The sequence below is a fragment of the Atractosteus spatula genome, chromosome 4 (assembly GCF_055471065.1).
Source record: "Atractosteus spatula isolate fAtrSpa1 chromosome 4, fAtrSpa1.hap1, whole genome shotgun sequence".
Classification (NCBI taxonomy): Eukaryota; Metazoa; Chordata; class Actinopteri; order Semionotiformes; family Lepisosteidae; genus Atractosteus; species Atractosteus spatula.
This window is the reverse complement of record NC_142709.1, coordinates 73,745,190-73,762,231: the sequence shown is the minus strand read 5'-3', so window position 1 is coordinate 73,762,231 and position 17,042 is coordinate 73,745,190. Positions and strand designations below refer to the sequence as shown.

Here is a 17,042-nt window from a genome sequence, read left to right as displayed (position 1 = left end):
CTTTTAAAAAAATGTGACTCTTGTACACAAAGGCAGCTCTTGAGTGATTGCCTAGAGTCGTTGTGAAATTCTCTCCTCGATCTTGTGATCGTGCATCTGATCATGTTTAAGCCTGTTGGGACAGGACTGGTGTGGCTGTGCTGAGGCCTTTCTTAGAGATGCCCTTTAAGTCACACAGCTTAACTGAGTCGCATTAACGGGTATTAACTTTAATTATGAAGGTGTGGGTGAGAGCAGTGGAGGAGGATATTTTTGTCTGTTATCAGCAGATAATTGCGTCACCTGAAGACAGAACCAAACCTAATTGTGTTGCTACTGCACACAAGCACCGGAGATATCGGGTCCTGGCGGGGCGGTGCCAGTGACAGCTGTCAGAGGAGAAAGTGATCAGCTATCAAGGGTATCTCACAGGCACCGAGCGTGACGAGTTCAAGGAAGTGCGTGTGGGCTTGAAGTGAAAGCAGTTTTTATTTTTAAAACAAGAAAGGGTCACAGCCACTGTGAGAAGTTATTTCCCAGAGGGCTGGTATTTAGAGGTACAGTAGCAGTGCATAAAAACGGTTGATCCTGTTCAATAAAACAACAACGTGCTTGTCCCATTTTATTATGTTGCAGCACAATTCCCAAATATTTCAAGTACACTGAAGTAGAGACCCCCTCCCGACGCTGACCCGGTACCAGCCCCGACCCACTCCCTGCAACACACGGTCACCCCGCCGACGGACAGCGCTCCCCGCTCTCCGCTGTGCGCCCGGCCGGGGACGGGGAGAGAGGCTGGGAGGACGGGCTCTCGTATCCATCCCCGCTCGCTCGCCCCTCAGTCCTCCCGGGAACCCCAGTCCGCCGGCCTGACCCCCGGCGGGCGGGTCGGGCGGACGAGGCCCCGGCGTCACTTCCTGGCTGCTGTCAGCCGGAGGGGAGCAGGCGATGCAGGCAGCCAGGCGGAGGGCAGAGCAGAGCGGGGGAGGCGGCGGAGGGAGGAGGCGGTAGAGAGACACGCACCGGGCGAGCTGGCGCACACGACCAGCCACAGACATCGGGTTGGCGGTTCGCAGCCGGACATGGGGAGCCCGGACGGCTTTTAAACGCATGAACGGGCGCCCCGGACGCTTTTGCGTAAACGCGCTCCTGGCCCAGAGCCCTCGCCGGCGGTGACGGGGGGGGGGAGAGGAGATATTTCCGTATGTGTTTGTGAGGGTGTCGCTGGGGGAGCTCACGGATTTCACCAGGATGCTGCGCTGGATCCGACAGCAGCTGGTAAGGAGGTCTCCGCTCTTCTCCCGGGGGTGGCCGAGCCGGCCGAGCGCTTCATCCGAGCCTGCGTGCGGGGCGGGAGGCGCTGAGCCGCGGTTCCCGGCGGAGGCTGCAGCCGGCCGACCGGGCGGGCCGTGGCGAGAGGCGTAGGCCCAGCGCCGTGCCGAGGCCCCGGGCTGTCGCGTCTCCCTGCCCCGCCGCGACCCGCCGGAGCTCCGGGCTGCTGACAGTCCCCGGCGAGGCGCTCAAGCCGGGCATCACCGCGGTCGACGTGTTGCCGGGGGTGGCGCTCAGGCAGCTGGGTTTTATTTCGCATCGGCTCGGGCTTGTCTGTGGTGGCAGCCCCTGTCGGAGCCGGGGACCCGTCTTCAGCACCTCTCTAGTGTGGTTGTTGGTTTGGGGGTGTCATTACCTGCCACAGGAGCGGCAACACGATCAGGAGTAGCCAGGTGTCTCACGACAGACACACCCAGATCATCCTCATCGTGTCTCCCGGTTTGTCAAGAGCAGTGAACCCGTCTGCGGTAGTGGTTTGCACAACCCGGAGCGCAGCTGTCCTGTAACGCGTGTATCGAGTACGGGGTGAAACAAGTGCGTAATTAACTCTGAATGCATAGAAAAATATCCCATTATTTCCTCGATAGGTGACAGAAAGTGAAGTTCAAGTTTATTGTCATTATACTCATACACAGGTATGTGGTCTAACGAAATGCTATTTAGCTAGCTCTCAGACGGTGAGCAGTACAAAAAACAACAATACAATTGTATAAGAAAAGAAAGACGGAGACAACAGGTAATGTGCAAAACAACAACAGTTGTGCAAAAGCATACATCAACAGAAAGAAATCAAGGATGGAAAATTATGGGGAGTGAACTTCTTGACATGCGAGTTAGAGGTAGATTTCAAGGTGCGTTTGAGTTTTGATGAAGAGAGAAGGCACTGTGAGGGTTCACATCGTTGGTGAGAGAGGCTGGGAGTTTAATAGTTTGATAGTACGGGGGTAAAAACTGTCTCTGAGTCTGGTAGTCCGGGCCCGAATGCTCCGGTACCGTTTTCCAGATGATAGAAGGTCAAACAGTCTGTAGCTGTAGAAAGTCCGAGGTGTGTGAGCATTATAACTCGTAACATTTCCTCACTAGGCGGCTGACGCTCACACGCTTGTGTTTGCAGATTGCATGACGTTCCTGAAGACCCTTAGGAGTTTTAAGAACCGCCCGGGGTTAGCCCTGCAGAGGCGGCGTGGGGTCGCGTTTTCATGAACCTGTTGAGCAGTTCAGCTGCGAGAGCTGGGTCCCGGCCGAGGCAGAGCCCGTTCGGCTCACTAACCCGTTTGACAGCTATTAAACTAGCATAGAAAAGAATATCAGCAGCCGTGTGAAGGCGCAGATGGGCGTCTTTATTTTTTTAATAGAGGTCTGTTCCTGCGCGTCCTGGTAGGGCAGAGGGGCGGGTGAGTTAGGGTAAGGTGAAGTATTTTGCCCCTGCCCCTGCCCATGGGGGTGTCAGGATGTGTTAGTGGCGCAAGTCTGCTTCTTGCATGCAGGGATATTTGCAATCGGAAACTTTTTTTTTAATTTCGTGCTTCTCGCTCTGACGTTAGACTTGAGGTTTTGTTTTCCTTCGTTTCTTTTCTCTTAATGTGCATGTCCCCCTCCAACACTGAGGGCTGACCGCCTGTCCTGCCCTAAAGTGCGCAGGGCCCGCAGCTGAGCTTCTCGCAGGCGTGTGGTCTCGGGTCCGAGCCCACGTGGTAGAGAGCAGCTGTTTCCGCGCTTGCGAGACGCCCACTGTACGAACTTGCCCGGGTTTCGACATTGCTGGCAGGTCCCGGGGACTGTGAAGCCGTTTCCGCGTTGCGCACAATGTTGCCTCTATGTAACGGTTCCAGGACACTGTGTCACTCAGATTGGGTAATGATTAGCAACATTTCATGAATTCTCTTCGGATTGTCTGATATGTGAGCACAAAGTGCCCGAACAGAAGGGGACATGCGGACGCATGACTCGAGTTATGTCCGACTTTGTGTTGAGAACGCATCCATGGAGAGCTGTACTCAAAGGTACAGGAACATGTCAAAGAGGCGTTCAGCAGATGCAAAGAGGGTATATTTGCATTTTGAAGGAGTATTTAATACAGGGCCGTGGGCTGGGAACTGACTGCCACCCTAATTCAAAACCTTCAGTCACTTTTGCGGAGCGGTGTTTTAACATGCCACACGCAGGCAGGGAGACCTGCTGTGCTCCAGCCTGCTCAGTTGGAGTCCCGCATGCTCATGAAGACATGACTGCATCTGTGCTTACGTGTGCATGAGCATGTCTCTGAGCGGGCTCTAGTTTGGAGGAAGGGCACTACAGGCTTCAAGCAGGGGATCTCAGGTGCTGGGGTCCCTGTGGGACCGCGGTGTGACAGAGCGTCGTCAGTGTGCTGTTTATGAACACGGACAGCTTGGAAAAGAAGGTTTCAGCACGTTGCATAACTGGCTGATGAAAACAGATAGTGACACCTTTTTAATTAACGCTGTGGTGCCAGATTCCAGTATTCAGTGTTACTGCATTTTCACATTGCTTCAGCTTGCACATCTTCACGTGCAGCACAGAATTTAGAGATGATGGTGGTTTGCTAATGACAGCTTCGGCGCTCTGACAAGATCACGTGGAGAATGGGGCTTCAAGATGTCATGTCGCAGATACAGTAGCTTGAGAATTATTATAGTATTTTTTTAATGTTCTCACTTTTTAAAAATGAGTAATGTTCGAAAGCATAAAAAATCTTCAACAGCTTCAGTAGCAAAAGTCGTTCAAATATGCTCCCAAAAATGTTGACCTTTTTTATTTTCTTATTGTTGATTATGATGATGGCTTATGGAGATTTAGTTTCTGGGGACCTGTGCACTGAACCCGGAGCAGAAGCTGTGGTGCTGGGTGTGATTCCGGACCCCCCTGCGCGGGCCGGTACTTCAGTGCCGACGGCTGTATCTGCTCTCTCCGCTGCACACTGGGCCTGTGGGCCACTTCGCCGTCGGGAAAGAGCAGTTGTTCCCTTTGGAAAGATAAGGGGATCGATTGATCCGTTCAGCAGATGTCGGGAGCCCTGAAAATGACTACATGGCTAGAAAGGCAATGCAGTTGAGGCTCAGATGAAGGCAACCTGAGGCCCACCCATCAATCACAAATCTGCTTCTGCCTCATAGAAGGCTGCCTTCAGGCGCTGGGCTCTTAATTGGGTCTAAAAGACATGGGAATAAAAGTCCAGTTTTGTTTAGGAATAGGTCTGCAAATGTCTTTTTCCTTTTGAGGGAACACAGGCAAAAGCAGTTGTTTTTTATAGATGTGAAATAATTACTGTATTTGTTTGGATTTGCCATATTCATAAATTTAACAGTGCTGGAAACTTTTCTGAGAAATAATTTTAAAGATGATAGGTGGGGACATTAACCCTGTTTATGTTGACACTATTAAGGCGTTATATGTAACCATTGTTTTGAAAACATTTTCTTAACTTGTGGTCCCATTTCGACAGGATGCTCAGTGACCTTTCTAGCTGTGGTGTAGATAGTGCCACAGGAAAATACTGAATCTTTAACTTCATTGACATGTTTGCAAGGGGATTTCATTGTCAGTTATCAACAGAACTGTCTGAATTGGAAACAACACCCTGCTAACGTACAGGTTTGGAAGACAAGGTTGTTGGAGTGTACTCTGCGTGGAGCTCAGTGAAACATTAACAGTCAGGACACGGTCAAGTTATGTCACATGTCTCTAACTCTGATATTCAGGGTCCCTAATGAAAAAGGTTTTACTGCTGTACATCTTGCTATATCACACACCAGTGAAGCCCGTCGTGGTGAGATGGCGGTATACAGGCTTCCTTCGCCGAATTGTTTCATGATGGCTGCAGGTCAAAAGAAGACCGATGAAGGTCTGGCCTACCTGCTCTGTCTGCACCAGTAGACAGGCTGTGTGTGGCAGGCGAAGACTTCAGGCCTGAGCGGAGCTGCCTCAGTGATGCACGAGTTTGAAAGCTGATGGTGACCTGCGGTGACCGACTGATGAGTGATGGTCTTGGTGGCTTGAAGGATTAGATGGTTTCTTTTTGCGGCACCACACACTACAGCACAGCATTGTCTGTGCTCTGATTTCTTTTGTGTTTCCTCGAGGTGGATGTTAACTGAAAAGCATGTAAATTTATGTAAAAGCATGTTAAAATTAGTAGTAGAACGTATGGCAAGTTAAACTTATCGTTTAAGATAAAATTGTGGTGTTTAATGGCAAGGAGGTCAGACTGTATTTGGAATGGCAGAGTTGACGCAGAGCTATGAATACACACGGGTGAAACTCGAGTTGACTGAATTGGATGAAAGAATTCGACCTGAATGAGCTGGATTGGTCCGATAAGTAGAGGGATGATAATTGGAGCTGAATTAGGGGCACTGACCACCATCGATGGAAGGGACTGTAAGGTTTATATTGGGAAATATCATTACAGTCTCAGTTGTGTTAGTCTGTTCTGGAGTAGACGTAGAACATCGGGCTTTGAATTGAATGATGTCGTTTGTGAGGCAGTGCTGCCTATTCTCTCTGCGAAGTCAGTGGGCTACAACGATCCGTCTTATAATTAGCCCACAGAACACAAGGCAAACAAAAATGAATGGAGTGAACACGTCGCCCCAGTGTGGGCCGATGTCTTCTGATGTTGCTAATTTGAGTTCAGTCTTAGTTGTATGCGTGACAACCGAGTAGCATGCTCTTGTTCTCTACCGAGAGAGTTCATGGCACCCTCGGAGGACTCGTGTTGGCGGGGAATCTGTTGTTTACTGATGTCAGCTCAGTCATGCGCTTGCCAGCTCCTCTCTGGTAGCGACGTGCGTGTGACCACAGCAGAAGGACAGGCCTGTGACGGTTAGCACAGCTTCACACACAATATTTAGCAGTGATTAGTAAGCGATTAGAGTCTCACTGGCCTGTGCAGTAATCCTGTTTATCACCCAGCTCTGATGCCATCTGACCGTAGGCTTTGGCGGAGCCGAGCCGCAGGGGACAGTTCTACCTGCAGTGTCCTGTCCTGCTGCCCATGCCAGTGCCCAGCCAGCCTGTTCGGCATCAGGCACACTGATAATTAACAAGAGAGGAGATCGGGAGGGTCAGTGATCCAGTTATCCCTGGGGAGAGACTGGTATTTATCTTTTCAGAATACGTTGTTCCACGATGAGGAACCCAGTCCCTGTTTTAGGAAGACTGGAGAGCCAGGAGTACTGACTGACAGTTCGAATTGCACTTCGATGAGGAGAAATGTCAGTTCCGGTGTTCAGTGCTGTATGGGTGGAGATTCCTAGAGATTCCATTCCTAGAGATTCAGTGTCTGGATTCAAGTTCTGTTCGTCCTCTCATGAGTTGTTTAAGATTGGGTGAGAGAAACCACAGTGTTGGTAAAGTTAGTAAATTGAGAGCAGGCTGCTGAAATGAAACCAAGAGATTGCCGGGGCTGCCCAGGGTGATCATATGAGGATACTGTCAATGTGGTAAGCTATTGAAATATTGAAGTCCTGTCCCAATACATCTGCTGGGTTCATCCCAGTGTGACATCTCCTCCGCCAGCCTTGTGACATCAGCGGTGATCTAATAGGTCAGTCAGATGATGATGTAATGTTGCAGGTTTCAAACTGTTGGTGACTGCTGGCCAGCAGTAGAGCTCACAGGGAATGATGTAGTGCCCTGACTGGCATTATAAAGATTTATTACTCCTGCTAAAAGCTTTGGCACATCCTGAACAGAGTAACTGCCTGTCCTTTTCCAGAAATATCAGTAATACAGGTGACAGATGTACGTGGTCAAAACCTTTCTTGAGAATGTTGCATGTTGTTTTAAGGCAAACGTGTATTTTGTCTGGGGTTTTAATGGGAATTTGCACAGTTTACTGTTGGCTGTGCCTTTTTTATAACGGGTTGAAGCCCGGCTTCACTGCTCTCCTCCAGGCAATCTTAAATTGGTCTTGAATCACCACTCCAACACCTTAAAGGATTTGAAATTGAAAGTGTCATGTACTGGGTTTTTTTTAGTTTCTGGGTTTAGTGCTTTCTGATTTTCCATTTAGAACACAGCGGTTTATTGAAAAGGACCCCATGAAAATGCATGAGTCAATTTTTGTAGCTGTCACATCTTAAATTAAAAAATTTATGCATTTGCTTAGAAACAAAACATTGATTTTATGCACTATGGTAAAATGAATTCCTTTGCCAACATTTTCTATAATGCAATTAGTTCAAAATGAAGTAATGCAGTAATGCTGCATTGCCAAGATGTATTTCAACTAATTCTGTGTGGTACAGCAGCGCCTCTTCTCGAGAGAGAAAGGCACTGCAGAGAACGGTGAATGTGGCCCAGAAGATCACCGGCTGTGGTCTCACCGAGATTAAACAGCTCTATGAGGACCGCTGCCGTGGTAGAATTCTGTCCATCACAGAGGACAGTCACCACCCCGGGCATGAGCTCTTCACCCCACTGCCCTCAGGCCAGAGATACAAGAGCATACAGACACTTACCACCAGATTCTTCAATAGCTTCTGCCCACAAGCAGTGTGATTGGCGAACACATTTGGCCATGCCCCTCGGACCACACCTACACCATCTACCTCATTATAATCTACCTCATTGTTGCACATCTGCAGTCATTGTTTACATTCGAACTGTTTACTTGTTTACTTGAACATTGTCTACTGTTTGTATATTGTCTTGATGCACTGTCTGCACTTTCTTTCTGTAAGTAAGAATTCCATTGTACCAGTACATGTACTGGTTACATATGGCAATAAAGTTTAAGTTCAAGCTCAAGAGAGATTTAGCATAGCAGTCCAGGGCATGAAAAAGCAGACTGCTGTTGTTGAGTCCTTCCCCAACCAATGTTGGTCACACAAGAAAAGTCTCAGGAAGTGTCTTGCTGTAACCAAAGAAGGTTCCTCTTTTTACCCCTCATTAGAAGTTGTTATTGTGTTTAATACTGTTAGGGGAAAAAATGTTCAAAGTCATTGGCGTATTCATGGAAAGTGTTCTGTGAGGAGAAGAGCCTCTGGGTGTGGTGTTGGCTGTGGCCGAGCTGTCCAGTGCCCTGAAGCCTTGTGGGGAAGAGATGGGGAAGCCCGATTAAAAGCATGTGTGGCTCCCTTCCTTTCAATGCAACTCTGCTGCATGCAGTTTCCGTTTGTTGAAAGAATGTTTTAGGTTTGGCTTGGTTCAGCTGTTACAGACAGACACTGGTGTTACAGTAGTGCAGTAGAATTACAACTACTTGATGTATAAGATTCTTTACTTTTTAATTCCTTTTCATTTGTATTTAACAGATCTTTATAGTAATAATGAGAGCTAGAACATTTTTTTCTAATGCAGCCTTAGTGTTTTAGTGATCTTTTATGTTTCTTTTCAAGTTTTAGTTTTTTGTTGGATACGGTATGTCGCCTATTCCACCATTTGAAATGTCTCATTCCCTGGTTTTGTGTCATCTGGGATGAACAGTATAAGAAATGAAAGGAGACACTGTTTCAAGTTATTTACAGTGTATTCTCTTCACGATGCAATCCTATTAGATTCAGGAAAAATGACATATTAGGACTTTGTTGTCTTGTAGAATATGTTGTACAGTCAGTGTCTTTCTCTCTGAATAAGAACATTTAACAAATGAGAGGAGGCCATGTGGCCAGTCTACCTCATTTGACTGCTAGTACATTGTTAATCTGTAGATCTCATCCAGCCGTTTATTGAAAGAACCCAGGGCATCGGTTTTTACCACATGATTGGGCAGCTTGTTCCAGACGCCCACATTCCTTTGTGAAAAGACAGCAGCCATATCACCCTGCAGCTCACAAGTGGCACCCTACTGAAGCTCAGCAGGTGTGAGCCTGGCCAGTACCTGGATGGGAGACCCCTGGCAAAGCTAAGGCTGCTGCTGGAAAAGGTGTTAGTGGGGCCAGTGGGGGGGGGCGCTCACCCTGCGGTCATTGTGGATCCTAATGCCCAAGTATAGTGACGGGGACATTATACTGTAAAAAGGTGCCGTCCTTCGGATGAGTCATAAAACAGAGGTCCTGACTCCCTGTGGTCATTAAAAATTTCTCAAAAAGAGTAGGGGTGTTACCCCTGTTGTCTTGGCCAGATTTCCCCCCTGGCCTTTACCAGTCATGGCCTCCTAATGATCCCCCTCTCTGACCTGATTTCATCACTCTGCTCTCATCCCCACTGAGAGCTGGTGTGTGGAGAGCGTACTGGCCCACTATGGCTGCTGTCGCATCATCCAGGTGGGGGTACACATTGGTGGTGGTGGAGGGGAGTCCCCATTACCTGTAAAGCACTTTGAGTGGAGTGTCCAGAAAAGTGCTATATAAGTGTAAGGAGTTTTTATAAAAAATGTGCCATCTGCTCTCGGTTCGAGTGCTTTAACTGGTCGGTTCCATTTGGGTTCTCTGGTTCACGTCTCCTTGCCGGTTCCGAAGAAGAGAACAGGTAACGAGTCCCCGCACTAATCCAAGAGCAACAATGTTTGGTGACCACATTTGTACACAATATTCCGCAAGCCAAGCGCCGAGCTAAACCAGCAGTATCTGTACGTCCCAGTGAGGCCCTTACCCAGCCAGCACTTCCTTCTTTGCGGTGTGCAGTAGATAGATCAGCCAGTATTGAGTTGGAGCAATAACACTGAAGGATGTGACGTTTATCGGTACATCACGAGCAGAGCCAAGCCGGCTGCCTCAGAGAAGTCTTGCCGACTGACTTGTTTTCCGCCCACCTCTCTCCAGGGTTTCGACCCCCCGCACCAAAGCGACACCAGGACGGTCTACATAGCCAACAGATTCCCTCAACATGGACACTACGTCCCGCAAAAGTTTGCTGACAACAGGATCATATCCTCTAAGGTGAGGCAGAAACGTGTTTCCCTGCAGCATCCCCAGAAATTTAACGTCTTTGTACCTTTTTTTTTTTTGCACCAATCTCAGTGTCACTGTATCCTGTGAACAGTGCTGGGCCTCACTAGTATTTGAATTCATATCTCGTGGGGATCCTCAAATTTCAGAGCAGGTTTGGATAAAAAGAATTAAATGCATTATCAGAGATTTTTATTCTCTTGCTCTGTTTGTTTTTAATCAATGTATTGTCATTTATTTCTCTTTTCTTTGCAGTATACCATTTGGAATTTTGTTCCCAAGAATATGTTTGAACAGTTCAGGAGAATAGCCAATTTTTATTTTCTCATTATCTTCCTTGTCCAGGTATGTGTCTCTGTTCTCTCTGTCTGCCCCTGAGCTCTCGCGGTGCTAACTGTTGCTGGCTGCAGTCCGTGAGTCATTGCTTATCAGTGGGCGAGATGTCGCAGATTATTCTTTATTTTTTAATGCAAGCAGTGACCAAGAAGGCCAACAGCAATATTTTGACGTGCATCAGAAAGGGCTCGCTAGGCAGCAGACCTTACTGTCATTTGTTCAGTCGTTGGTTTAGTTTGCTTGACGGAGATTATAATTAAGTGTGGCCTGCAGGGCGTTTCCCAGACGTTTCTGTCAGGGTAATGGTGCCATAGTCAGACAAGAGATTTTTTCCAGTTACTCTCCTGTTACAGCATGGCCGAATGCTCTCCATTTCCATTGAACGTTCGAGCTGAGGTCATACCTCTGTTGGAGATATTTTTCCCGCTTCCCCTTAAAAGACAATCAGGAGTCCATCTCAGAAGTTAAAAGAAGTTTTTATTTCAAGCGCATGGGAGCAAAACACGCAGAGATGCTCGGTGTCTTTTTCTCAAAGTAATTAAACTAGAACAGTCCTTAATTATCTATCACGCTTCCCTGTGCTTACAAGATTGGCAGTGTTCCAAAATCATGCACATCTTCCTCCTTCCCTGTTGGCTAAAGATCTTTTAACACAATTGGTTACTTAGGTTCGTAGCACAGCCTCCCTATATAACTGTATAGAGGTACATAGTATCCCCTGTGTCCAGCATTCTTCCAATTCAGTTCAAACCAGTTCTAAATGTCCACCTTAGAAAATAATTGCATCTTTTGCAGGAAAAGTGTGTACGAAGTTCACAGAGACCCTCTGAGCACCTCGGGAATGGGATTAAAAACGTGGTGCTGCTCTTCCATTGCTTATGGGAGAACTGTGCATGGCTCTGTTACCGGTGTTCTGCCTGTGTGTTCTCCGTTTTTGTTAGAAAAATATGGGTTTATGGTTGATTTATGTCTTACAAAATGTTGTTATTCATACTCAGGTACTGGTTATCGTTGTTGTTTTTATTGTTTTGTGTATATGATATGTTAGTTCAACCCCACAGCCAAACCATAGATAAGATTGAAATTGCCGATTAACGTCTTCATGTCTGCTGTTCAGCTCATGATCGATACCCCCACTTCTCCGGTGACCAGCGGGCTTCCCCTGTTCTTCGTCATCACCGTGACGGCGATAAAGCAGGTGAGGCCTTAGCTGTTACTCCACTGGTCAACAGGCTGGTCCTGAATCCACACACGCGTACATCCACATCATTGTTTCGTTTCTTACTGTTTAAATCACTGTTAGGATGTCTTTTTAACAGGGTCTTCCCATCGCTGATTTTTCCCAATTGTGTTAGTTCTTAAGCTGTGGTTGAAACCAGTGTTTGACGTTTTAGGTGTCCTTTCGAAGGTGTGGTGCAGCAGCTTTCTTCACATGCCTTGTCAGTGTTGTTTCTTCACTTATTTGCACATTAAAATCCCTGCCTAACGTCCTGCCGCAGCGCTGACCTGTGGTGCAAGTAACAGGCCGTAGCAGGACATGCGTCTGTGCATGCCTGCTGTCCTACAGCTGTGCTGTCGCTGCTCCCCGCAGGGTTACGAGGACTGGCTGCGGCACAAAGCGGACAATGAGGTCAATGGAGCCCCGGTGTACGTGGTCCGCAGCGGAGGCCTGGTGCAGACGAGGTCCAAGAACATCCGGGTGAGCCCAGGGTTCGAGGGAGGTTCCTGTCAGTGTGCGCCCCTGACCTCAGGCTAGAACAGATGTGTGGAGAGAAACCCCCGACTCTTCTCTTTACCCGACATATTGCAATGCTGCAAAACACGCCAGTTTTTTTTTTTTTACCAGTGTTGATTTTGTGTCAGAATATAGTGTTGATTCCTTTTAAAATTTAAAACGGAGCCTGAATGTCAATTCATAGTTTTCATTTTTTTAAAAAAAAAAAACAACATGCCATGTCAAAATTGCCTGTCTCTTCTCTTGTAGGTTGGAGATATTGTTCAAGTAGCCAAAGATGAAACCTTCCCTGCCGATTTAGTGCTGCTGTCATCTGACAGACTGGAGGGGACGTGCCACATAACCACGGCCAGCTTGGACGGAGAGACGAACTTGAAGGTCAGTGTCCTTCTTATCTGAAAAGGAATAGCTAGAGAAAGACTTTGGGGGGGAGAAAAACAAGACCATGGTAAATGATATCCTTTGAGGGACTACTTTGCATTCATTTTTGATAACTGTTTTTCACATTTAAATATTTTATCTATGGAGTCGTTTGTACGCAGATGGTTTTAAGTAATATCTGACCCTTTTCCTGATTGACATCTGTTGCTTTTTTCAATTGGAATCGCCGGCTGGTCTGTATCCACCCTGTTAGTTTTTATAAATAAAAATAAGTTTTTATATATTGCCAGTTGTGTGTTTTTCATGCCTCGCGCTGCGCACATGCGTCATGTAGGCCGATGTCTCCGGCCTGCCCACTTCAAGCCACTGCTCTTCTGACACGTCTCGGCCGGCACAGCCCTGCTGCTCGCACTGGACTAGACTGTGGAGTTCAGTGCTCTCCCCCACAGCATCGCACTTGTGCCTGAGAGCCCTGGCCCGCTGAACCCCAGCATCGCTGCTCGGGGAGTCCCTGTCAGACTCGGCTATTGACGTGACCAAGGCTCGAGCCCGTGACTGTGTGACCCTGACCTGCACTCGGCCATGTGCCTTTCCTGGCTTTCTCGGGAGGCCCCAGTGTTAAAACCACAAAGGCGTTAAGGGTTAAGACAAACGTAGCTTTATTCTTTCCTTGCGATAGCTGTTGGACTCTCACTTGTAATTTTTGTTAGTGCTGTTAACCTGGGAGATGCCAGCTTGAATTCAGCGTAAGGGTCCGTCCTCCAGGCTGCTTGTTCGTGTGACTTCTCTCATGGCTGCTAACGAAACCCCTTTCTCAGGTGCTTCCATTGCATTGGGCTTTGAGTGACTTCAGACAGACAGAAGCCTCAAGGGCACAAGTTTGCATTAAAAAATGTGATAATCCATGTGGCAAATGCGAAACACTTTCCGTTTTTAACAGCTTGTAAGGATGCGTGCGATAAAAGGTTGGTGCCATACTTCTCACTGAAGCAGCGTCTGGTGATTCCAATGTTTTATTTTTCGGAAACCCCTGTTTAACAAGGGCGAACGTCTTGTCCCTGCAGACGCATTATTCCGTCCCCGAGACGGCGGTGTCGCAGTCCATCTCCCAGCTGGAGGCGCTGGTGGCTGTCGTGGAATGCCAGCAGCCAGAGGCAGACCTGTACAGGTACGTGGAAGTATAATGTGCCCTTCATAGCTGTGCTATCAATAATCATATCAATGCTATCAACGCTGAACTGCTGTTCTTGATCGATAAAGATAACTTGGAGATGGATTGCATTGAAAAAATTCTCCCTTTCCTGTATAATCTCTTGCCGATGTGGCTCAGTTTTTAAATGTGGATTTACCGAGACTCTGAGTTATGGGGAGCGGGAACATGCTACGATGTTGAATCAGAGGATTGTGTTGCAGGTGACACGACGTTCTTAATCACTTGCACTGGCTAAAAAAAAACTTTTCTGTTCAGGTTTGTTGGAAGGATAACCATAACCCAGCAGGGTGAAGAAATTGTGAGGTAAGCTTTGTTTGTTCAAGAGCTCGATGTTCTCACGGTTATAAATGCAGAACAGGACTTCTGTTATTGTGCTGCCGTCGGCTACTGACACAGCAGAGATGGTTGTGGGATTCCTCCAAAGCAGATGTTAAAAACTCTGCCTGCCTGTCAACCCATATTGAAATACTCATTAATCTGAATGGATGCTTGGTCTGACGTGTTTGTAATCTTCATTTTCGTTGCCGGTGTCGTTGCCTCAGACCCTTAGGACCAGAAAACCTGCTGCTGAGGGGGGCCAGACTGAAAAACACCAAAGAAATATTTGGTATGTTTCTCTAAACGCACTTCGCTCGGCTTGGGGCCTGTAATTGGTTTCAAGGGAAAATTAATTTAAACTGCATCAAGGTGAAAGAGGGCCTTCTGTAATAGTTGAATAATTGATGCAGCGATCTCATTAAATGTTGACATTGACATTGCTCCTGAGAGCGAACGTCTAATCGGATTTTGTTTGCTTTGCGCATTGTGCTGGAAGGTAGCAGCTCCTGCCTCAGTAGTTGCCTGTGGGCCTCGACAGCTCAGTGGTGCCACGTGGACAGTAACTCTCCGGGCTCGTTTCAGGTGTGGCTGTGTACACGGGGATGGAGACCAAGATGGCCTTGAACTACAAGTGCAAATCGCAGAAACGCTCCGCTGTGGAGAAGTAAGTTTGGGAAGTAGTTTATTTCCTTTGCAGGGAAAGAGTGTAAGAAAGTTCAAAGTCACGCAGAGGTTCTCTGGCCTGTTGGATTGTAAGATCAGAGCATCCTGTCCAGCCATTCCTTGAAAAAGTTTGTCTCCTGAAATGTGGCAGGGCTGCCTGGTCTACACACCCACCTTCCTTTGCAGCTTGCCAGGATGGTACTAGAGCTGCATCAACAGATTGTTTGGATGATGTTTTCTGGGAGGTCAGAGGGGCACAGGTTAGCATTAATACTTTCACCTGTTCTCATAATTGGAGTAAACTGACAAGTCACACACAGCAACACTGGTGCGTAAACTACAGCTGCAACTCTGCCTGGTACAGCAAAACCTAAGAATCAAATGATTTCCTCCAGCTCCCGCTATTCCTAACTGAAGTGTGTTTTCAGATAAACAATAGCCTCTTCTCCCCCACTTAAGGTCCATGAACACGTTTCTCATCATTTACCTGGGCATCCTGCTGTTTGAGGCCGTGCTCAGCACCATCCTGAAGTACGCCTGGCAAGCGGAGCCCAAGTGGAACGAGCCCTGGTACAACGAGAAGACCGAGCAGGAGAGGAACAGCAGCCAAGTAAGTGTGACGCCGGCTGGCAAGCCTGCCGTCCGAGGGCGTGCAGCCGGGGTGATGCCAACCTAATCGCCCCCACAGCAGGCGTGGCGCCCCCCGTGAGCGAGTGGCAGCTGCTCATCACGCAGGTGCTGTTCCCAATTCAGTTTTTGCGGAATCAGAAGAGGGCAGCTAAAGATGATACAAAATTCGGCTTTCTCATGCTGCGTCTCGCTCCTAGTTGCTGAAGAAGATGTGTGCTTTTTGTTTCTGTATCACAGTTTGCTTTATCGCAGATTTGTGCGCCGTATCACAGTTAAAAGCACTGCTTGTGAACTTTCCCCGACATACCTTCTTGCATTCTTAATTGATGGACGGGATCTGTCTTGCCAGCACGTGCAGCCTTAGTACATCTCGTTTTGATGCAGGCGTCCCTGATGAAAGTCGCCCCCTGCTACACGACATTCCGCACTTCGCACGCGACAGTAAAAAAATTCCCAGCACGTGTGTCATTTTTTAAGGCACCAAAAGCCAGCAGTCCAGTGCTTTGTGGATTATTCTGTTCTGGAAATGAAAAAATATTGTGAAGATAAAAATCTAACATTGCAGATTCTTGTGGAGACTGCTGTTGTGTGCATCTTGGACTCCAAATCATTAAGACCCAGCGTTAAAAGTTGAGTTAGTGTCGGCACACGTTGCATCACTGGTCCAACCAGTGGATCAAGGTCTGATCATTAACTTCAAATGCTAAAACAGTGTTTGGAAAACATCTGCCCTGAAGCAGCGGAATTACTTTGTTGGTTTAGGCAAGACCGCAATTCAGAAGGAGTTGGTGACGCTGTCTTTGTTTTAGGTACATTACTTGTGTGCACCCCTGTGCTCAAGCTACTGTAATTGCATTGTTCTTTACAGATATTAATTCCCGCTTTAGAGTCATTTCACCATATGTTGCATTATTTAAGAATGTAACCTGGATTAATGCCGCCCTCTGTGCTGTATTCGTTTAGCTACAAGTGAAACACGCACTCAGTCTAACTCATGGTCCCTCACAGGACCTTCTTCTAGACTGAAAGCCTCCCAGCCGCCTGGGCGAGGGTCATGCTCTTCCAGTTTTTAGCCCTCCACATTGACATTGTTCCTATGGGGGACATGCTTTTATTTTGCAACAGTATGTGTCGTGACTTTCTGATCCCTCACCCCACTGTAGATCAGGGGCTGCCTGATGTGTTTGAGAGATCTCTTTTTCACTGGCTGCTCTCCAGTTTTGCGGTGTTTTTTTTTACGGGCACAACGAGGATTGTTTAGTGATTAATTATTCATCCGGCTTGGCTGCAAAGGCACATTACCTCCACAAAAGGTTTCTGTTCAGTATCATACCCAACACCGGCTACTTGTTGTATGTGGTGAACCACCTATCATTGCAATAAATGAGTCAATGAATTAGAAAACGGAACAAAGCAAAGGAAATTCAACAAATAAGCTCAAAATGTATCCGCATGAAAGTACCAGTTTAGAGTTTAGACAGAGGGATGCTGACATGTGCTGATAGTGTGCAGACAGTGTGGGGTGGAAACACACTCAGTTAGAGCAGCACACAAGAGGCTGCAGACCGTGGATGTGGGGCAGCATGAGTGCAGTTACTCATGA

The 17,042-nt window shown here is 47.5% G+C and overlaps 1 protein-coding gene across 7 annotated transcripts in view; it reads left to right on the top strand.

Moving 5' to 3' along the window:
* Positions 1-902: 902 nt before the first annotated feature.
* The window catches only part of atp11b (ATPase phospholipid transporting 11B), a 40,875-nt gene continuing 24,735 nt past the window's right edge, over positions 903-17,042 (top strand). For all 7 annotated transcript variants that reach the window (XM_088913142.1, XM_088913141.1, XM_088913140.1 and 4 more), the window contains exons 1-11: positions 903-1,257; positions 10,038-10,154; positions 10,419-10,508; positions 11,617-11,697; positions 12,091-12,198; positions 12,484-12,612; positions 13,680-13,783; positions 14,084-14,131; positions 14,371-14,435; positions 14,729-14,810; positions 15,269-15,419. In XM_088913142.1, coding sequence (XP_088769268.1) covers positions 1,231-1,257; positions 10,038-10,154; positions 10,419-10,508; positions 11,617-11,697; positions 12,091-12,198; positions 12,484-12,612; positions 13,680-13,783; positions 14,084-14,131; positions 14,371-14,435; positions 14,729-14,810; positions 15,269-15,419 — 1,002 coding nt within the window. In that variant the 5' untranslated portion in view covers positions 903-1,230. The remainder of the gene's footprint in view (positions 1,258-10,037; positions 10,155-10,418; positions 10,509-11,616; positions 11,698-12,090; positions 12,199-12,483; positions 12,613-13,679; positions 13,784-14,083; positions 14,132-14,370; positions 14,436-14,728; positions 14,811-15,268; positions 15,420-17,042) is intronic.